The following is a 24,221-nucleotide window of genomic DNA, read 5'->3' as shown; positions in this document are numbered from 1 at the left end:
GCACAAATTGATCTCAAAAGGCATGTTTTCAAATAAAAATAAACTTAGAAATACTAATGGTTATAATGCCTCATTTCTGATGTTTTTTTTTCTTGTTCTTTTTTTATTTCAGAAAATATTTTGGAGAAAAGATTGGCTTATACTTTGCATGGCTGGGCATTTATACCCAAATGCTCATTCCAGCTTCTGTTGTGGGGATTATAGTGTTCTTGTATGGATGTGCAACCGTAGATGAAGATATACCAAGGTAATAACCATGACTTGGGGGTTCACAAGTCAATGCTTTCTAAAGGGATTGTTTTGCCATGAAAATGTGCGCCTCAGTGCTTAAGATAAAGGATTAGGAATTAACAAATGCACCATTCAAACAGAGTGAAATGTGACTGTTTTTAAACCATTTGTATTTTCTCATATATATACAATAGAGAAACATATAGTGACTTTGCAGTGTCCTAATGAATTTACTCTACTTAGCAAAAATCATACTCAACTCCTCCCGTTACACAGTATCAGACTTATGCAATACAGGTTTGCCCATTCTGCTACTTTTCTCTTTTGCAGCTACTGTGCTGGGAAATATTAAGCCAAATGATGCAGTAAACTGTATAACTGCAGAGAAATGTAAAATTCAAGGAGGCATTCTTAAAAAAAAAAATCAACATGTCTTGGGAGTTGTTACTAAATAAAGAACAGGATATGACTTTTGACTAATTAACTTACCTACCACTGTGAAATATTATTTTTTTAATTTGTTCCAGTACATTGTTGTAACTGTATAGCTGCGGTGGTGGTGCTGCGGTAGCGTTGTCACCTCACAGTAAGACGTTGTCCTGTTCGATTTTCAGGTAAAGCGTCTTCTGTGTGGAGACATGCGTGAATGGGCGTACCTTCATTGAAGGTTGTGCGTCAGAGCTGGCAACTCGGTACATAAAAATCTACTGCCAATCATTAGCGGACCAGAGTTCTGCTGTGGTGACCCCTAACCGGGAAAAGCCGAAAGATACAACAACATTGTTGTAACTGTATAAACAAAGTAAGTTGCATCATGTAATGCAATGCCACATATGCAATTATCCATTTTATTCAAAAATCAGTCCCTGTAGTTTATATTTCTTAATTATCATTTTTTTTCTGTTTCACCATAGATCTCAGTTTATTTGCTCTTAATTCAGGGACAGTGCAAAAAATAATGAACCCCAAAGACTCAAAATCAGGGACAGTTTTTAAATATTACTCAGATTCACTTGAAAGGTAATAAAACAATATATTTTGCATCATTATACATTTTCTGAAGAGTAAGAAGTTTGTAATTCTAATGCTTGGAATTTTTGAATAACTATCCTTCAATGATTTACTAGAAAATCCATTATTTTATGCAACCATAAGAGACAAAATCAGGGATGTTCAGGAAAAGACAGGAACAGCTGAGAACTATATGCGTCAGTCAGTTCCTACATTCTGGTATAGTATGTATTTTCAAGTAATGAAAGTATAGGATACTGAATGAACCGGTAACATTATGTTATAGTTGGGTATATTAAGATTTAAGCATACCAATCACAGGTGAGTCAGAGTTAAGTCTGGCATCCACTGCTGTCAAGTGGAGAAGAAACCAATCACTCAAAGTCTGCATGCCAAGAGAAGTGACTCAGGAAAATGACAGCTGAGTTGTAAACACCTCCAGAAAAGCTTGAGTCATCTCTCAACTGTCCAGATTTTCATAGAATGTCCAGATTTTTGCCTCAGCTGTTTGGTCTGTTCCTCATAAAATTTGTAGTGTTGTGGCAAATCATTGAGGATTGAAGTCTCTAAATAATGACATGCATTTGTATTTCAGGCTTTATATCCTCGTCAAAATGCATGCTAACTCAAATCCTGTTAAATTCTGTTATTCTAGCAACTTTCTAAGCTTATAAAAGCAATATTTAAAACCTGGCCTTATTTTGTATGCCTTTGTCCCCCCATTATGTTAGGCTTTGTCCAGATTTCTTACTCAAATAAGTTGAGAGGTATGGCTTGAGTGATTGTTGCGTTTACTTCTGAATGCTGCTGGCGGCTGATGAGTTAATCTAGTATTGATGATATTGTTTCCCTTGCTCGGACTCTAACCAGTTTCTCAGTTTTCTAATGACAATTTTAAACCACTGGTTATATGGATTGTTAGTAGTACAGATGTCTGAGTGAGTACTGGGACAGAAAAGACCATGGTCTAAAGTATTATGCCTGAGTCATAGATCTTAATCAGTTTTTCATATGTTTGAGAAATGGATTTCAAGAACTTAACCTTGAGACTGAAACTCAAGAGGTGAATTTCAGAACTCATTTTGAGAATACATAACAAAATGCAGTTATGACCGGTGACTCATTTGTAAATTTTTGTACCACATTGTGACTTTTAGCTAAACTGATGTATTGCTAATTAAAGAGAAGTAATACACAGAAGCAGTGATTAGAAACCAAGTGCAACAGTTTTAAATGTTGTAGGATGCTTTCATTTGCCACAAATAATAATGCGTGTGTGGGGGGGGGGTCCAAAATCACATAATATATAGCATTGCTGACTGAGTGAAGCCTTAGAAATGTAAAAGAAAGTCACATTTTTTTATGCAGACAGGGTGCACATGTGAAACATCTTCAAGGACATTCTGCAAAATCAGAGGCAGTTGATAGGTTTGTTTCTCACAGACTGTGTTTTTGGAATCTAAAAGTAATTGATCATCTGCAAGCATGAATTTTTTTTAACCACCTAAAAAGATCACACGAGGACAACAGGTGTAAGTTCATGTAAGGCTATTGTTTCCAGTGTTAATCTCTGCTATAAAGTTCAAAAGTGAGTATAATCTAATGCAAGGGGCATTGTAGACTAAATTAAAAGTTTCATTTATTAGAAGGACTTAGCCTTGTTTTGAATGAGTGCCTCATACTGTTTATAACCTTGTCTTGTTTGTAAGTATGTTACAGGTGCAAGTTGCTTAAGCTTAACAACAATAACTAATAGCAAAATTAACACTTTAGTTTTGTTTAGCAAACATATCCAGACACGCCATTTAGCATTGTGCTGCAAACAATGAAGCTTAAACTAATCACAATTTATATTTCTTTTAAACAGTGTTCCTAATGTTTTCATTGTCAAACATATCAATATGATGCATATAAAAATATGAAATCTGTAGATCTTGTGTTATTCCTAGAAACATCTAACAATTTCATATGTCTCCATTATATAACAACTGTATTGAGACTTCCCAATAATGTATAATGTATTGCAGAGCATTTCTGGTCAAAAAACTTAAAATACTTAAACTACATGTATTAAATAGTGCAAACAGAGGGTTTATGTCACATCATCGAAAGATTAAAATATCGAAGCACTTAATATCGAACTGAATTCCTCTAACAGTAAAACATCAAAATGGAAAAAAAAAATAATGTGTAGTGTAGATCAAAAACTAATTGCTCCATGCAGGGGGCAAGACCCTCTGCACCCCCCACACTCCCTGCCACTTAAATATACCATTTCAAAGATCGCACTTCAGTGCATTACAGGAAGATTTCTGTTTCCTACACTGTAGTGCGATCTTGGAGTTGGTGTATTTAAGTAGTGAGGGGTGTGGGTGGTGCAGGGGGGCTTGCCCCCCTGCCTACACCCTTAATGTTACATGTCCCACTTGGGAACTGCCATTGACATCATTTCAATGTTTTCATGGTTTGATGTATTCAGTTCGATGTTAAGTGCTTCGATGTTTTAATCTTTCGATAATGTGATATAAACCCCAAACAGATGGTAGATGCACATTTATTTAAGACTGAAATAACTTGTGAACTAGTGTCAATATTTCTTCCTCAGTATATGTGTATTGTTTGTGTGTATTTATGCTAAACACTTAAACATGTGGTTCGTTGTGTGTGTCTGTGGTGTAGATGCATACTTGTGTGTTTTTTTAACACACAAAGACACAGATGTGTGTGCATTTGTGTGTGTGCGTGTGCGTGTGTGCATGTGTGTGTGTGTGTGTGTGTGTGTGTGTGTGTGTGTGTGCATGTGTGTGTGTGTGTGTGTGTGCGCATGTGTGTGCATTTGTGTGTGTGTGCGTGCATGTGTGTGCGTTTGTGTGTGTGTGTGCACATGAGTGCCTCATACTGTTTATAACCTTGACAATGAAAACATTAGGAACACTGTTTAAAAGAAATATAAATTGTGATTCGTTTAAGCTTCATTGTTTGCAACACATTGCTAAATGCTTGTCTGGATATGTTTGCTAAACAAAACTAAAGTGTTAATTTTGCTATTAGTTATTATTGTTTTTAAGCTTAAGCAACTTGCACCTGTAACATACTTACAAACAAGACAAGGTTATAAACAGTATGAGGCACTCACGTGCACACACACACACAAACGCACACACATGCACACACATACAAATGCACACACATGCACGCACACACACACAAATGCACACACACGCGCACACACACACACACACACACATGCACACACACACACACACACACATGCACACACACAAATGCGCACACACACACACAAATGCACACACATGCACACACACACACACACACACACATATATGGGTTCTGCTACTTTTGTTGAATAGTGCTTTGGTTGACATCTGCTTATGTAACACTATTTGGCTGACTAAAAAAATGATCGGCATCTGTTGACAAAAGTAGTGGATCAGCCCTTACCTCTGAAGTGTCCAGATTTTTGCCATTTATTTTTGACTATTTCTTTAGCTTGTAAGAGAAATATTTAAACATTGTGTCCATTTTTTCGACTTTGTCCTCCCATTATTTATGACTTTGTGCAGATTTTTTGCAACTGGAGGTTAACAGGTATTGTGCAATCTCATAGTATGAGTATAGTATACATAATAAGCAGGTAATGTGAGGGTGCAGAGGGGCTTGCCCCCCACCTGTGCAAAAAAATATATATTTTCTTTTGTTTTTCATTTTTTGCTCACACCAGGATTCAGTCTTGGTGCATGCATACTAGCATGTTGAAATGCCCAGTGTTCATGATTTGGTATTGACATTATGCATGTCATTGTGCCACTCAACAAACTAAATAAATCCATATATATTTATATATATATATATATATATATATATATATATATACTGCTTTTGATGTGCGCGCGTGTGTGTATGCGTGTGTGTATGATGTCATGACTGACATACAGCTGCTTCATCTACAGTATTTTCTGCCCCCATTTCATTGTGTGTATGAACTGGATACCACAATATATGGATGCTATGGCAGTAACTCTCTTAAGTTCTGTTAATATAGCAAACAGGTAACTCAGTATTACCGTATATATGTAGTTAAGAAGTATTAGCCTCTTTATTTTGTAAAAATCTCCTTAAAAAACTAACTTCCCAATAGTCATAGTAGTTAATAACAGAAGCTTCATTTCAAAGTCTCAGAAAGAATATTATGTAGATAATGTAACAGTCAATGAAGACATAAGGAAAAATTCCAATGTTGTCATTTTGTTTTTGCATTTGACAGCAAATGATCAACATTATGGATGTCATAAGAAACCAGCGGATTGTGATTCAGTTCATTCAAAGCCTGAAAGGAATGACCAAACAGACTTCAACAAGTAGTCTTTGAGCAGACAAATGAATAAAAAAAATAAAATTAATACACATAGTGAGGATATGTTGTTAGGGATGACTGATAAGCAATACGAATGTTGGTAAATGAGAGACTGAAAACTGGAGAGACTTAATATGCTTTAGATTCAAGACTAGACAGGTTATTCGGCATGGCAGAGTTTCATAAGATGTGCCAGAAGGTATTATAGAGAGGAAGAGATATGCTAGGACTGTTGTAGGAGTACTGAAAATGAAAAGAGGCAATTATTTTCTCCTAGATGAGACAAATCAAAAAATGCGGTGGTGGTGATGTCATGACAAACAAACTATTCAGTGAAAGTGATAGTGATGGAACTGGCTGAAAGGGATGGCAAAAAAGAGCTCTTGAGGATAATTGGGGAGGCAGAGATATAGTAGTGAAGGAGGAATGGGAAGGGATGAAGGCAATCTGAAGAGGGAAGATGATGGGATTTTGGTGATATCTGAAAATGGAGAGATATGGCCAAATCTGGGGAAGAAGGGACTAGAGAGAATGTAACTGACTGACGGACATGGGAAGAAATGCCAGAAAGGAGAGAGAGAGAGAGTAAGGTACTTACAAATGACATTTGAAACAGATGGAAAAATGAACGTAGAAGTGAACTGGGAAACAGCGGTGATAGATTGTGGACACAGGGGTAGGTGGAAATCAAGTTGTTAATGTGTAAAATAAAACAGCAGAGGAAAACTAGAAGCTGGCTTTGAGCAGAGAGATCCATGAGGTATTTATGATTTTATAATGCCTTATATAAGAAGGCTGAGAAATGTTTGTGGAAATGCTGGAGAACTGAATGCATTTCCTGTGGATTTTTATAAAATAAAAATGTAGCACCGAGAAGGGTGGCATAGGTAAGAGGATTTAATGATAAATTTGTGCAAAGGATTGTTTTGAAATCCATAAGTGAAACCACAGTGGTAGCATTACCAAAGGAAAGGGTAACCAACAACATCTGGCAAATGTTTAGCCAATTTCATTATATAAGGCAGATGCTTAATTATTTGCCAGGGTGCTGTTGGGTAGATTGGAAGAGAAGACATCCAAAGAGAGAACTGAATCAGGGACAAGGTTTATTAAAGACAATCCTCAATGGATTTACAGACTGTTAATTAATTTTAAGTCATGGACTCAGGGAATAAGTAAAGGTTGTTTTAGCTTTTGACGGGCATGCAGAAACTATTCAAGACAGTTAGTGGGTGTCAATGTTTCAGTCATTGAGGTAGACAGTTGGTGTGGGAAATGACTCTTTTTAGACAATGTGACTTTAGAAAGTAGTATGCAGTAAGGGTACCCATTGTTTCCAATGTTATTTTTAATCAATAAAGGAAAGTTGGTACAGATGGTTCACAGATATTTTAATCCATGGAGAAGAGGGATGCGAGTAGAGCAGCCATAATACATTTGTGGATAACTGTATGATTTTATTACAAGATGTTAAGTGCATGTTTCCCTGTATGCTGGAGTTGTTTGAAATGTTTATGGAGAAGACAAAACTGCAGTTACAGTAGAAAAAATATGATTGGGGTTTACAGCTGGAGGGAAAGGAAAAGTGTAATCTGATTCACTCTGCTCAGTGGGAGGAGACTGTTTTGGGGATTGAAGTGCATCCCTCATTGTAGAGCATCAATAAAAAGAAAGAAAGTGGGCTGAGCTAAGAGGAGGCATGGCGGGACAGAAGGTTATTTCGCTAAGAGAGAAAAGAGGTGGTTATAGAACTGGTCCTTCCATTTGTTTTGTACCTCTTAAGGCACACTGAGATTGGTTCTTGGGTTAGGGAGCTTGTAGAAATGAACAAATTATTCGATAATTGTCTTACCAAGGGAAGAAGGGTGAAGATTAGAAATGGACAGGGTGAGGATAAGTAAACTCTGAGTCTCGAAGATGCCAGAATTTCAACAGCATGTACGCTGCAGCAGTAGACGTGGTACAGAGGATGAGATATATGAGAGATAAAGTGTTAAGGCAGGTAAGGTGGGAGCAGTGTACAGTGCAGAGGAGACTGACTTTAATTGGGAGGATGGAACAGGATACAGATAAATGGCAGGATGGATCAGGATATGTGCAAATGGAAGGATAAAGCAAACTATATATAAATGAGAGAATAAACCAGAATATAGGTAGAGATTAATAAAAGTTTAGGAGGAAGCATGAAACTTTACAGCTAACAAACATAGTATTAGAAGTGTGCAAAAATAGGGTATGCTTAAAACCATTGCAGGTAGGGAGATGGAGTAGAGTAGAAAAAGTCTTTATACATTGAGGACCTGAGTTTGTCCCTAAGTGAAGAAAGAATATTAGACTTTTGGGCCATGAGGAAGAGGTATGGGCAGAAAAAAGGGTGAATGGCTAGGTTACTCTACAACTATGACTTCTCTGGAGACTATTAAAGAGTTTAGGGAAATTTGAGATGCACTGGCCTGGAGAGGTTTTCAGTAATAAACAGAATGTTTGAGGCTGAGTAATTTACAGAGATTTGGTGAAAGGTTAGCAGAGTATATGACAAGATTGTGGAGAAACTGAAGTTAGGAGAGCAAGCCAAGTGTTAAAAGGATAAAAAAAAATGTTAGTATGTTTTGGAGTATGCTAACAAATTAAAAGGTACAGGTCTAGTACATGGCTTGCAAATGTAATCATTGCACCACTAGTATAGGACAGCAATGAATATTAAGTAGGAGGAATGATGGGAGGATGTAAAATGCTGGAAATGCAGAATGAGAGATATGGCTAATCTGCATTTGTGATGGTAGTGGCAATAGGCTCATGAAGGTATAGGATGAATGGAGTCTGTGATGTGAATTCTATGCGAGTTATATAAGACAGTGAATTCTATGCGAGTTATATAAGACAGAGGTAGAGAATAATTGTTCATTTTGTTTTTGGGGTGAGGAGGTGTAGAACTGGGAGAAGAATAGAAAAAAATGGATGTACTGTTTACAGTCAAATGTGCTAGTAAATGGTTGGAGAGAATTAGATGTGTGGTCAGTTAATTAGGAGAAGATAAAGAATTGAGTAAAGGGATCAACTATGGAACAGGAGATGAATCAGGGAATGCATTTGGAGATGAAATGTGTAATCACTAATAATGAGAGGAAGTCACAGGTGAGCTGGACAAGTGCAGAAAGAATGAACTCTAACACTGACCTGATGGTGACTTTGGGACAGTAAAGTAAAGAAGACACAAAAAAGAAGGTGTTGATTAGAAGTATAAGAGAACTCCATCACCAATGGCAGATTTAAGGAAATTGAGAAGGTTGTAGGGGGACCTGGAAAGTTTGCGATGTTTGACACATTTAAAAGATTACTGTATCTTTGAATTAGGAGGGAGTAGTTTATTAGGTCGGTCATAGATTAGTACTAGACGGACTGCCCCTGTGGGCCATTTTAAACCTAGCCAATTACCCCATGTGAGAATCAAACCCTGCACCTTGTGTCTGTAAGATAAGCAGCTTAACCATTTTGCCAACCTCCCTTAAAAAGAGTTAGTGATGTACAAAATAATATATGGTATGTGGGAATATTGATATAAGGAGGAAGAAGTGATGACAGGACAGGAATGGAAAAAGTGAGGGAGGGGGTTCATTCTAGTTTTACTGTTATGCTATGGTAGGCTGTTTTACATCTGACAAGGCAGGCATTATATATACAAAATGCAGGAAGGATTACAGTGAGTTAGAGGTCAGACAGAATATTAGAAGAGAGGATAACAGTCTGTAAGGGTTGTGCAGGGAACAGACTTGAGTTGGAGTGTGAAAATTGCTATGGATCTAAAATTGGAGAGGCCATTCTATACTTCATTCTTTTTTAGCCAGTATTGTCATAGACATTTTTAGGTATCCAGAAAGTGAGAGCGAGACATTTATATTGCTAGTTTTTGCTATTTTGATTCTGTAAGCTATGTCTGGAATACGGTTTATCAAAATATCAATGCACATTTTGGATTGGACACATGTATTTATACTTGTTTATAATAATACAAAAATACTTACAGTAAAAAGAAACAAAAAATCTCTTATATTACATCCAACATTATTAAACATACTAAAATCAGAAACATTTATATTTATATATATATATATATATATATATATATATATGTGTGTGTGTGTGTGTGTGTGCGCGTGTGCTTGCATATAAATATATACATGTAGAATTTCCTATTTGGAAATGGTGAAATTTATATGTTTTTTCTACATTCCCCTCAGAGAATGTTTGAATTTATGCTCTGACAATGGCTGACTTTATTACAGTTTCATTGTTATGTTATATACTGTGCTATAACTGATGTGGAGCTCTTCACTGAAATACTTCCTGGTCATCAAAATAAGAGTTAACTGTTAAAATAACTTGATTATGGCATATGCAATATGCACTGACAGAGACAATGGACATCTCAAACAAAGTTGAAGTGTTTTTATAAACGTACATCTGTTAGTAACGTCTTATGGTCAGTGACATAGGTATAGACATACTTCAGTTGTCCTGAATTGCTACAAAGACTTTTTGAGCCATGGACCATTCACCAAGAGATCATATCTAATACCTCATGGTATACATTGTGCATTCTGTTGTCTTCAAGCGTGAATGAAACCGGCACATAAAAGTGAGATTTTGAGTGATGTTTCTACTAACATACAGGAAAATTGAAAAAGTTTAAGAGGATGTATAGAAAGTAACTCCTGCAATGGCTTCTCTTTGTTGATGAAATACTAGTCGAGTTCTGAAAGAAATGGATCTAAAGACATATATATCTTAGTAACAACAACAACAACAACAAAAAAATGACACGGGCTTGGACTAAGCTAAATACACCTGCAGGGAAGCAGCCTTATGATACAAGTCATTGATAACTGGGTCCATTTTCATGCGAGTGCAATGATGTCAGACATTCCTGTATTTGTGGATTTATGGATATGGGGAACTCATCACGTGAATGCCAATGGGTATCTTGTTTCAAATGAAGGAATGATTATTTCTACTACTGCACAGTGAGTTGAGCAATTTGTTAAAGAAGCCATCAAAGGAGTCAGGAATATATAGTCCTAACACCGTTCTCTCTAACTTGCTCAATTATTCATTTATTTGCTGATCATATGTGTATATTGTTCTTCAACTATCATTTTTCAGCTATCATATGTTACAGAAATAAGAAAATTCACATGCAAATTTAATTAGAATAACACTGAAATAAAGTCCTCCTTATAAAATAGTTTGAAAGTTACTCAATGGCAAATCAGTTAAAAATAAGTAAATAAACCCATGTATAAATGTTGCTGTTTTGCTAAAATGTGAGTTGGAGCAAATGTGACTACAGTTGGAAATGTCAACTGTGGGAGATCACCAAAGACATTGAAACAGCAAGTTCCAAAGATGCTTGTCTTGTATAAAAGTGTTCATATTCCAGAGGACTGAAGGACATTGAGCCTCTGTCATCCATGATATGACAGAACAGAGGGGGCACACATAGAAAAGTATAGCACCAGCAAATTTAGAACATAGAGAGGAACCAAACTGTTTAGCATCAAATGCACCATTACAAGGATTTTGTAGGTTGTTTAAGAGCAGCTAAGCAGTCAGTGCAGGCAAGGCCTGCATAATGGAATGGCAATGGGCATTACCTGTCAGTAGCAGTGGAGTTCTGAACTGGCTACAACTGGTCAAGATTATCCTGATGCAAAGGACATTATCCGAACCAGGGTCATCAGTGCTTTTGTTAACATGGATAAAAAATATCCAAGAACAAAGAAACAAATGATATCCCAATAGTTTACTGATACCAATATCTCCAGCAAGCCATAACTCTTTAGTCTCTAAGCAGAGAGCCAAGACTTTTAACAAAGTTTCAGATGCTTGGAGGCTTTTGTAAAGTCATCTTATGAAGCCTAAACCCTTCAGAATGAACTCACCCTATTAAACTTTTAGTGAAATAAAAATGGACTCATGCTAAATGCTAAAAGCTATAGTATCATCACTTTTGGTAAATAAACCCTCCTGCTATCATACTGTCCAGACAGCACACTGCTACAAAATGAAAATGTAGCTAGGGACATATATATTTGTGTTGAAAGCTCCCTTAGCATTGATCAGGTCAATTATGAAGTACACCACCACTTTTAGGATGCATCTCAATTAACATACCAAACAATTAGAAAGACTCTAAATGTTTCTAACGCAAAAAAGATTGCAGACAAAGTTCATGAGCTACCAAGATAGAATGGAAGTTCTATCCCTTTACTCAGTGTCTTTTAGACTGTTGATGGGAGATCTTTGCCTTACTTACCATTGTTTAGAGACTTGATTGTCCTGGAACTCCTGTTTTTCTGCAAGTCCAATATCTTCAATGCAGTTAGAATCAGGGACTTAAATCTTTACCAACAGGATAAATAAACTATGATGGAGAGACAGATTTGTAAACCAATGTCTCCAAAATGTCTAGGCTAAATGTGGCCTGCAAGTTAAGCAGTGTAACTTACCGGATTCTTTTAACTATAAACAAAATGACTGGATGGGTATCGACAATTTTACACCAGGATTGATTGGTATGGTCTTCCTGCTCCTGAGGAAGGGTACTGGTGAGGTATGAATAAGACACTCGGAGGCCTTGCAATATTTAAGAATCTATAATCTACAAGGCTGACCCAGTGGAGAAATCCAAACAGAATTTTAATGTTCTTCTTAACTTTTTCTTTTTTAGCATTTACTTCTCAGAACTCCAGAGAGCCAAGATCTCTGGCTAACAATGTTTGTTGACACCTACAGACTTGGGGTTGTTCTTTTCTCTGACACTGAAATCTCCAGAATGAAGTGTCCCTAGTAAACTCTTGATGTACAAAACATGAGCTCAAATTAAATATCAAAAATTGTAATATCATGACTTTTGGTAGACAACGCCTCACCATAAAACAGTGAAGAAAATACATCATTACAGAGCAAAAATGTAGTCAGGGACCATGGAACATGAGTTGATAATGCCCTGTCTTTTGACCATCATGTTGCAATGGTTATCAATAAATCCTTTGTTTAGACAAGCTAATTGCCAATGGAATATCATCAAGGTGTAAAGAGATAATCACTCCTTTATAGTCAGTATTGATTAGACCAATTATTGAGTACAATATCAGCTCAGGGATGCATCTCACTCAACATGTCATAAGTATCCTGATGAATGTATACTAGTGACTCACATCGTTTAATGATATCCACCTTTGTAATCTATAACTTTTCTCCTGGACTGATCAAATTTTTTTTTTTTTTTGTATTATTGAATGAGATCTGGCCTACAAGTTCATTCATATGGACTTGAAACCAGGGGGGAAAATAAGATTAATAAAGCAAATGAAGGTCATTCCATAGGTTCATAGGTAAATACTAGGATAACTCCATGAAAGCCATTTTTAGCCTAGCCAGTATTCCAGGGTCAAAATAAAACCCTGTTCCTTGTGTTTATGAGATATAGCACCAAGGAAAAGAAACTCCCATTGAACTATTGCCAGCAACTGCATATTCATCAGCAAGTACATGTGATCGAATGGAGGCCAGCTTAGGGATGAAGTAAAATGAGCAGTGTGTTAACTTTTCACCCCTCAGATAATCATCATGCTTTGATTAACTAAAGCAGAGAGCCTGTTGACAAATAATATATCTTTTTTCCAGAGATTATTTTTCTGGTAAAAGGCATAATCCTCATTTAGTCTGTTTGTAGTATTACAGCTACAGCCTTACAACTTAAGCTCAAAACTTAATCAACCCCCCCCCCCCGTGAAGTAACCACCATGAAAAACTTCTCCAAAGCTAACTTTGTGTTCCTAAAAACACAGGTGGCTAACTTCACGGCACCCATGCAAATGGAGAATAGTTGCATGACCACTGAATCATACACCAATGCACTGTACAAACACGAACACAAATGCATGGATCTCGCCATACCCAATAGAACCAAGACGCTCTCCTCCAAAAAAAGGAAGCCAATCTGGTGGTCCCCTAACATAAACAAACTCTACAACAGAAGGAGGAAACTGATGCAGAATAAGGTGAAGTCCCAAGACTGGAAAAACTTCCTTTTCAGCCTCAACAAAAAGTTGAGATCCCTCATCAAATCCTCTAAAGCTAGCTATGAAAACAGAATTTGCAGAAGATAGTAAAGACAACCACAAGGCCTTCTATAGTTATGTAAAGAATCTCCACGGCAATACCCAGATTTGCTCTGAGCTACTGCACAATGGTACTTCCTATACAGATCCAATAGATATTGCCAATATACTGGCTGACAGATTCAGTACCAACTTTACACCCCCCCCCCCCACCGGACCAATCACAATACCAGTAGATTGTCAGGCACCCAGTATTACTGCACAGGTTAATACAGCACTGTCCAAGGCCAAGAATACAGCTTCTATGGGACCCAACAATATCCCTGGCTGTGTTCTACATGAAATACAGAGTGAACTGGCACCTCACCTGTGTGCCCTGTTCAATCACAGCCTCACCTCAGGCTTTGTCCCTTCTGAATGGTGCACTGCTACAGTCATCCCTCTCAACAAAGGAGGAGCAACTACAGACCCTGGGTTTGATATGCAAAGCGATGGAACGCATCATCATGGATCTAATAAACAAGGATATAGGGAATCTCCAAACTCTAGATCCTACACAGTTTGGTTTTGTGAAGGGTAGATCATGCCTGCTCAACTTGGTTGACTTCTTTGAGTCAGTCACCAGAGCTGTACATGAAGGCAAGGTGGTTCATACAGCCTACCTTGATCTGGCCAAGACCTTTGATACCATTCCCCTCTCAGGAATCATAAAAAACTCACTAAGCTAGGCATGAACCCCTGTATCACTAGGTGGGTTGCAAACTGGCTCACATATAGAATCCACAGTGTGAAAGTAGCTGACTCCAAGTCAGACTGCCGACTAGTCACGAGTGGAGTCCCACAGGGTTTGGCTCTGGGTCCTCTCCTGTTTGGTATCTACTTCTCTGAAGTCCAGGCCAACACAAAGGGACTCTGGCTGACAAAGTTTGCAGACAATTGCAAGTTGGAAGCTATTAATAGCTCCCCAAGTGATGTTGACATACTACAGAATGGCCTCACAGAGACCAATGACTGGTATCAGAACCATGGCCTTAAGCTCAATGCCAAAAAATGTGTCTTCATCCCCGTTGGGAAAAACCCAATTCCCATGAATTACCACAACGATGGTAGTCCACTGAACACAGAGGTCATTATAAGAGATCTGGGAACACAGGTTGACAGCAACCACTTTTGATCACCATATTGGCACTGTGGTCAGAAAATTCTTCTATGTGGCACATCTCTTTAGTAAGGATTTTGCATCCAGGAAGAAATAAGTCATTTTCCCCCTCTACTCTTCCCTCATTAGGCGAATCACTGAGTACAATGTGCCATTTGGCATGTACCTCACTAGACACCTGCAACAACTGGAGAGACTGCAAATGTACCTCACAAAGAGGATCCTAGGCCTTAAACACTTGTCCTATATGGACAGACTAAAATAACTCCAACTATTCTCGGTCTCATATCACCTACTTAAAGGTGATCTCTGCTTGACTTACAAAGCCATGTTTGTCCCAGCTCTGTTAAAAATTGCTACATCTAAAGAAATCCAAATCCCTCCACACCACATGCTCCAGAGACCTAAAGCTCATTACCACAATTAACACAACATACTGGAGGGACAGGTTCATAACCCAGAGACTGCCCTTCCTATGGAATATACTTCCCATACATGTCAAGCAGAGCACCTCGCTGACCCTATTCGAGAGAAATCTTGATGAGTAGATGGGAAATAGAAAATTCACCCCAGGGATAACTCCAGTGGCTCTACTTGACAGAGACACTGGGAACTAAGGTTGTGTGGCACCATGCCAGGATATTCCTATGGCTAGGCTTGTAAAGGCCCCAGGGCCATTAGCCTAGTACACACCTATGAACCTAGTATTTGTAAGGACATGAAGTTCATAAGTGAACTAAGGCTTATTGGGTACCATGTTGATGGTGGATGGGTCTATATCATTTCAGTGAATGGCGTTGCATTGAAAATGCAGTCTGTTGGACCATTCTGACTGAGATCGCATTACAGTGGGATCAGGACATGTGCTCTTCCCACTGTAGTGCGATCTTGGAGTTGGCATCTATAATTATCCTGGGGTGTGATTGTTCGACGGACTGCATTTTCGATGCAATGCTATTCAAAGATGTGGCCATTCACTGAAATTATATAGACCCGCATGAGTCACCTGCCCTAGGTGTTGGTAGGAACTGGTGGAAGACACAATGTGCTTCCTTTGCTGTAATAATTTTTGAATTTATTCCAGCATTTTATGGGGCTATACCTGTAGAAGTTTAATGGCAAATTAGATGCCACCATTCCATCTGGAAAGCTAAGACCAAAATATGTTCAAAAATGGTACATTACAGATATATCCACCTGATCAATCTCAAAAGTTTTCATAGCACAGAAGAATTCTTCTACAAATCACTTACTCATCAGCCTAAAAAAGTCAAAACAGGCCAGTTAGGACTATTCATTACCAGTTAATAAGGAAGTCAATGAACTCCTAAAGGAACATGCTCACATAGCTGTGCGGACAGTAGATGAGGAAGTATGCATATATTTTCTGGACATATGATATATTCAGAGGAAGTGATAGCATCTTTGGCTATCTGAAGCAATTGCAAGACTACATGACAAGAGATCTGTACCCCTTCAGTATTGTCTGACTTGGTATGCTGAGCAACAAACTAGATATATAACACCTACCATGAGAAAAGCAAAATTATTGTCCAGACAGCGTTCCATTACAAAGGACTTATTCCAGTGACTGTCCCTGTGACGTCTCAGGAGATGCTACCACCTATAATGTTGAAAGGTGTAAGTAGGGAGCCTAAGATGATCACAATGGGCATAATGCAAGCAAAGAGCCCCTGCTACAACAGGAAGCAGTTCAAGTCTGTCCCGTAGCCATTAAGAAGGATATGGTTTGAAAGTCAAATATGGTTCAAAAAGAAAAGTAGTGCAAACTGTATTAAAATTTAGTGCTGTCTGTAAAAGTACAACAGGGATAAATATCAAACTTTCGGTCCTTATTAAAACTAGGCACCAAAGTACAGAATATCAGACTGACTGAATTTTATAAAATTTAATAAAAGGATCAGAGGACTTAGATTTTTGTCCCTAGTATGAAACAGAGGTCATATGAAGATGAATGTTGTGGTTAGTAACTAGAGATGCAGGGAGGTTTTAGATAATAAAAAAGAGAAAATGCTGGTTTACGACAAGGTTATGGGCCAATGTTTTGGGGATATTAGATTGTTGGGTACCCTGATAGCAGTTTTTATTTTACTGAATATGGTCAGCTTCAGTTGCTTTCGCATTCAAAAAAAAAAAAAAGTGGTGAAACTGAGAGACCTTGGAAGGAGTTGTAAAGTCATTAGATGAGAGAACATATGAATTCATCACAGCAAAAAACGTTCTCATGTCCTCATAAATAAGAGCCAAGTAAAACTGTTTACATGCTTAATAATCAGATAGTTAAAAGCTTCCAGTTCCATTTCTCTTTCCTGTTTATCTCTCTTGGGTTTTAAACAGCTGTAAAATGGCAGCTGCAGTATTTACCCTATGATTTTTGCATAAATCATTGGCTAAAGTTTATATTTTTTCCATGATTGACTGTACAGTCTCAGGAAAGTATGCACATCTTACCCAGGGGATCACTGCAAGTAGGATAGGAAAACAACACTCAAAAGGTCACTGCATATTTGTCTCAATTGTTCCAGGTCACAAATGCTTTCATTGTGTTAATCCAAATCAGAAAATCTCATATCTCCCTGTCCTTACATTACCACCCTGACACTACACTACTTTGATATCACAAGGATCAAAACCTGTCAAACACAGGATGAACTAAATACTACTTGTCAGCACTAAAACACAAAAAAAAATGATCAACAAACTGAAAAATATTTAGAAAACCAGTTTACACTTTTGTATTTTTGCTATGAAGAAAGTCAAGCCCCAAGCATCCCTTACTTATATATTCTAAGTCTATGATCACAAAAACTCTGGAGAAAGGGCAAGTTATACCTTAAAGTGTACATTTGAATCTTGGACTTTCTCTTGGTAACAGAAATCTCACAGGGACACTATATGCACAGAAGAAATGAAGAGTAGCAATGTCAGGGGAAACAAAAATAAACCAAATACATTTCAAGAAAACCCAGGCTGTAGAAGTTCCAGTAAAGTATACTTGCCCTACCAAAGGTAAACTGCGAAACTCTCCCCGATTCCTTTGTGTAAGAGCATGGCCTGTCATAATCCATCACTATACAGACTGTTTTACCTATACTACTATAGACCACTTGGTGCTGCAATCCTGTTTAATTTCAGAAGATCAGCTCCCTTATTGTGACAGCTTCTGTTTTTCCTCACCACACAGCACTCAGGACACTGGCCACCACTGAATATGTCCCTTGGACACCATACTTACTGACTGGTTCCTGATGTGAACTGAAGAAAAATGGTAAGGCCTTAGTGCAAAGACACAGAGGACTGGATGATTCTGCCTTCTTCTAATTCTCAATTATCCTCTGTCCCAAACTACTTTTGATTTAAGGTTTCCTTACAAGTGAGTGAAGGGCATTAGATTGGATTCTAACAGTCTTAACAGATCTGATTGAATTTACTTTTGTTTATTGGTAGTATCTCTGAGATGTGGGATGACTGTTTATGCAAGACCACCATGTTCTGTACTAGAGAAGATTTTTCTTACCCCATTGTTGTACTAGTCTCTAGCCTGTGCTCCCTATTCATAAATCCAGATAAGAGTTTAAGCACATAAATGGTGCAGAATAACTAGCCACTCAGATCAGTAATGTTTACTCACCTAACCTGTGATTCTGAAACAGATCATCAGATCGGTAATGTTTAAGAAAAACACCCGTGCTCCTGAAATGGGCACTGAGATATAGAATGGTTAATCACTACACTTGTGCTACCAAAACAGACACTCAGATTAGTAATGGCTAAGAACCACACCTGTGCTCCTGAAACAGGCACTCGGATGAAAAATGGTTAAGAACCACACCTGTGCTCCTGAAACAGGCACTCAGATCAATAAAGGTTAACCTCCTAATCTGTGCTTCCTAACCAGAAACTCAGGTAAGGCTCAGTTGCAGGTAGGTACAGATACAGACATGATATTGAGGAATGCTTGTTATTACTACCCCTGTTAGGCTTTCTGAAATAGTAATAATTCTCTATGACAATTACTTCTCCAGTCATGAGGAAAATACAAGTATGCCATTTTATTCCACTAAACCATGTAGCAGTTATTCATTTTTTCCTAAGTATATGTTTCAATATTGTGATAGTAGGACCTGCAGTGTTACGCTATATTACTCCATGCACATATTCAAATATGGTGACACCAGCAAATGCGGTGTTGTATATTATGACGGTTGTATGCATTTAGGATTGCTTTGATGTTTACTTTCAATAAACAAAGGAAATCATACTACTGAGCCATTTGCTACCTAGTAAAGTACGAAATTCTCTCTGATACTAACAAAACTGACTGTCACGATTTATTGAGTAAGAAATACATGTGAAGAATTTCAGTGATCATTTTCTGTGACCCAAAAAGTTAAGAATATAAACTTATCCCATCATAATTTCAGATAATTTGCATTTGACATCTTCTGTTTTTATATTTAATATCTTTTAACTTGCTGATTAACTGTGGAAAACCGAGTTTCCCCTGGATAATCAGTTCATACCTCTGTTTTCCTATTGCCAGTACTAGCAAGACATCTTGCAGAAATAATTTAAAAGAAAATAAGACCGATGCTATTAAAGTCGTTTTGCTTGAATGATTGCTTCCTGTTATGCATTTCTGAATATTTTCATTTTCATCTGATTAGGACGGAGCACACTGTTGCACAGTTATGAAAAATTCTCTTTGTTGCATGGCTTTTCATCGTTTAATTATGTAGCAGCTTTTGATGTTGATTGTGGCAGCCATCCCTGCAGCACACTAACTTCATTTCTATCTGAGCATCACATTTATTAAGCCTTTACATACAAGACTGACTTTTCCCTTACTGTGTGAATGTGCTGAGTATAGCTGATAGTTGTTGTTGTCTTTTGGCTTTTCCCGGTTAGGGGTCACTGCAGCAGAACTCCGGTCCGCTAATGATTGGCAGTACATTTTCACGGTGCCGAGTTGTCAGCTCGACGTTCAACCTACAACTGATAGTTATCATTGTTTAAATATAACATTACTATACGATGTAATGTTAGTTGCACAACTGTAAGATGAGCAAATATTTGGGGGGGACATTATAAATCTGTTTTCCCCTAACACGTTGTGTTGTCCTCTGCTAAAACCAACTCATCACAACATGCCATAATTTAGGTTTTCCTTTTTGTGCTTCTAAACAAATCATTTTCTTTAGTGTTTCATTTTTCTTCCCTTTCTTGTGCTTTTCCTTTTCACAACTGATATTACTATGAACAGCTACGGTGGTATAGAGGGACCATGTCTCTCAACCTCAGAGTAAGAAATCTGGACAAAGCCATAAAAACGTGGGAGAAACAGGGACAATTTTGAAATATTGCTCTTACAGACTTAGAAAGTTGATAGAATAACAGGTTTTGCATTAGAATAACAGGTTTTGCATTAGCATGAATTTTCTCAAGGGTGTGAAGTCTGAAACTCAAATGACTATCATTATTTTCTAACTTCAGTCTTTAATGATTTGCCACTAATTTGCCAGAAAGCTGCAATTTTATGAAAAATGGACCGAAAATATAAGGCGAAAATCTGTACAGTTGAGAGGTATGAGAGGGACATGAGTTGAGTTGTAGTTGGGGTGTGACATGGGCTGTCCTGCATACTTAATATAACCAAACCCTTGAAAGAGAGACTTAAAAGTATATTGCAAAAACACTCAAATGTTGTTCATCTTCAAACAAGACCTGTTCCAGGCAAAATGATAATCAACCATACCATCCTGTTAAAAGAACACAGATGAAAAAAGGCTGTGATGTCATAGTCCATGACTGCAATTCAGTTATTTAACTTCATCATTCTGTGCATTAGGACCTTTTCTATACAAAAGAAAACTCTATTATCGTATCCTGGTAGGGAAGACTAGTAAATTAACAAGAAACACTCAATCTGTATCTCATTGTCGGTAAGACCCAATAAATAAAACAAATACACATAGGGAAGCAGAAGTAAAAATAGTCAGTCTGTTGAGCAAAGATTGCAGAAACCACAGCAAATGTATAACATCAAAATAAAGTTAGCAATCATCATGACTGCAAGAAACACTTCAGTAGAAACACTGATAGAAAATAGACAATACATGAAACAGAGAAACTGGTAAGCACTTTCATGGTACACAGACCGCTGAAGGGTTTTTTTAAAGTTGTGGTGATTGCTAACTTTATTTTGATTTTATATACATATGAAAGCAATAAATGTTGTCCATTCCTGTGAAGACAGAGACATTTGATTCAGCTGCTCTTTTTCTGCATACCCCATAGATTTTCACTATAATATGTCAGTAATTCTGTCTTCACGCTAACTGCATAGGTAAAGTGCCAAGGTTTGCATCCAGATTAGGGCTGGAAGCTCTAAGGAAACATGCCCTGTACAAGAACTATAACAAATCTGCCCCTGGTTTTGGAGGCCATATGTAACGTGTAGTACTTGATAAACACCTACACTGAAAAACAAAGTGACCACCTCCCAAATAACCACCGACAGGCTTCTCTAATATTTGTGCGTCAACTTTGAGCTTAGATTATTCCTATGCTATTTTTCAGTACTAAGTGGAATCACAACATTAATTCTAGACGATTAATAGACAGCTGAATTAGCCTGGCTTTATTCTCAAATTTTAGCTATTTGTACTCTGAGTAAATAACAGCAATTGGCTTTGTGTACAGTCATTCAGTTCAATAGCTAATAGGCACTTTTGAATATGTTATTAATAAGTAGTGTGTGATATATTCATAATTATTTATTATACAGCAGTTTAGTAAGGTCACAGTAGTGTTTTTTAATGAATGTTGAAAAATGAATAAATAGGAGTTCTCCTCAAGAGTCTTAGCATAGCAGTTTTGAAGTCCATGTGTTTAAACACTGCCTCTATGATGAGACATCTGGAATCCAAAAAGAAAAGTTTAACTTGAAAACAGAGCATGTACAAAGACAATTTATTAAAATAATGACAAAATTCTAGAGACATCCATTTCTGCTCTCCTATTAATTTGTTGTAAATTAAACTTCCATTACAATAAACAGATACCTATATATAAAGAGACAGATTTTAATTAACTAGCTTTTATTATAACTCTCATTTTATTCTCATGAATTAATATTACTTGACTGCCCTGTTAAACGTTACTTAAGACATATTGTTTTTTTGTTTCTTTTTTTTTTTTTTTTTTGTAATGGTTAAAAATGAGGAACTATTCTCATTGGACCTGTGTTGAAAAGGGACTATTATTGGTCAGATATATAATTCTGGTTAACAAAAGGAAATAAATAAGAAGGTAAAGTAATTTGGAAAGTACTTCCTGATTTGTAGGATACATGGGAGATCTGATGACAGTACACAAGACTTTTTAAGGGATCATTGCCTTTTCAAGTTGCTAGTATTAGAAGCTTCATTTCATAATTTCAGATTTAAGATGGAGGGAGATAAATGATGACATAGTAAACTCAGCACAAATAGCAGGAGTCAAGCCTAAACCACAAGTATATAAGGATCATAAACCAGTGGAACCACAATGCAACACATCAAAAAAAAAATAAATAGAGACATATAAATACAAAATCAAAGATAAAAATATACAAAGTTAAGCATTTTTGTACATCAAAAATACTGGACTTCATCATTGTTGCAATAAAATGAACAGCAGTGTATAACTGTCTAACCAATCAAACACATTTTAGTTTTTAAAGTCACAGACCCTAACAGTACATAAATAGGTAAATATTTGATTATCCTCAAAATAAGTAAAATAACAACAATGAATAAAAAATGACAAAGGCAATTGTAAATAAGAACATTTGCAAAGCAAAACTAAAATCCACCAGTATATTATAGCTTAGCTGCTACCATTTTTTTAACAGTGGAACTAAGGAAATATAATCATTTAATTCTGGTACATTACTTGTACTCAGTCTACATTGCAAAAAAGTTCCTTAGAGTCAAGTCTATTTTCCCAAGGTCTACCCTTGGGATCTTTATATATCTCCAAAATTAAAAATAAAAGTTTTTTTGAAACCTATACAATGTAAAGAGTGTTTATAAAATGCATTTTTCTAATTTTTGTTGAGAGTATCATAATTACGTTAATAGATTATTTTATGTAGTGCTCTCTCTCTCTGTGTTTTTCCTACATAAAAATCAGGGGCTACAGAAAAGATAGCCAAGTAAACTAACCCTTTAGTGTAGCAGTTGTCCAATCTAGGTACAATGGTCATATTACAGCCAATGTTCAACAATAAATCCTGCCCAGTTTAAATATATGGGCATTGTTTACAATAGCCACAGTTCCTTGTCCCAGGTTTACGATCCTTCTGATTACTGTTCAACTCCAATAATTTTTTATTTACTCTACAAATTTGCCATTTTTTCTTAATAATGTCTCTCACTTGTTTTGGCCCCCAAATTATACTGAAGGACCAAAGCCTTCTCAAGGTTAGCGTTTGTCCTATTAATCACCTCAGAAATTTACCCTGTTGTGTTGTTGGTGGGCATGATTACACCCAGTAAAGGTTTCAGGTCAACTACCTTTCTAGCTGTAACCTCATTAATAACTATTTGAGACTCTTAGGAAAACATCTCTTTGTATGAAGTTATTCTGGCCAGATGAATAAATTGGCCCTTAACAAGTCCTCTTTTTAAGCAGAATTGGTGTGAACTCTTAAAATGTAAATAATTATTATTGAACATGGGTTTCCTAAAAATATTAGAATTAAATATACCTAATTTAAAAACATTTACATCCAAATAACTAATGGATTTTAAATCAATATTATATGTACATTTCAAAAAGTAGTAGTCTGTAAATATTTAATAAAATCAGGAAGACACACAGTCTTTAAAGTAATGGAAGGGAAATATGTACTTCTTTTCCCAAGAATATATAACCATATTAGCAAATATGGGGATACAAGCCACACCCATAGCTACAACTCTTATACTTTATATATGGTACCTTAAAAAATATAAAATTGTTTTATAACACAAGGTCCATACACTCCATGACCAAATTTGTTGATTATTAAGAAAATCAAACCCAGGCAAAATGTCAGCAAAATAATTCCTCACCTTCCTTCATGGGGACGCTAATAAGATCATCAACTGCATCAATGGTTAAAAATAGTAAGTCATCATCAAATAGTTCACTCTTGAACCTATATAAAAAATTTTAAGAGTCTTTCAAAATGTGAGGGATGTGCTCAGAAACTGGCTTAAGTGATTTATCCACAAACTCAGCTAAAGGTTATGTTTTAGAAATCTGAGCAGGGACT

At 36.8% G+C, this 24,221-nt stretch overlaps 1 protein-coding gene across 5 annotated transcripts in view; it reads left to right on the top strand.

The window, feature by feature from the left end:
• Window positions 1-24,221, top strand: part of ANO1 (anoctamin 1) — a 1,045,885-nt gene that overhangs the window by 702,716 nt on the left and 318,948 nt on the right. For all 5 annotated transcript variants that reach the window (XM_044082585.1, XM_044082589.1, XM_044082584.1 and 2 more), the window contains one exon: window positions 113-247. In XM_044082585.1, coding sequence (XP_043938520.1) covers window positions 113-247 — 135 coding nt within the window. The remainder of the gene's footprint in view (window positions 1-112; window positions 248-24,221) is intronic.

The sequence above is a fragment of the Protopterus annectens genome, chromosome 9.part0, assembly GCF_019279795.1.
Source record: "Protopterus annectens isolate FY-2018-M chromosome 9.part0, PAN1.0, whole genome shotgun sequence".
Lineage (NCBI taxonomy): Eukaryota > Metazoa > Chordata > Ceratodontiformes > Protopteridae > Protopterus > Protopterus annectens.
Note: the sequence above shows the minus strand (reverse complement) of the source record. Positions and strands in the feature narration are given on the sequence as shown.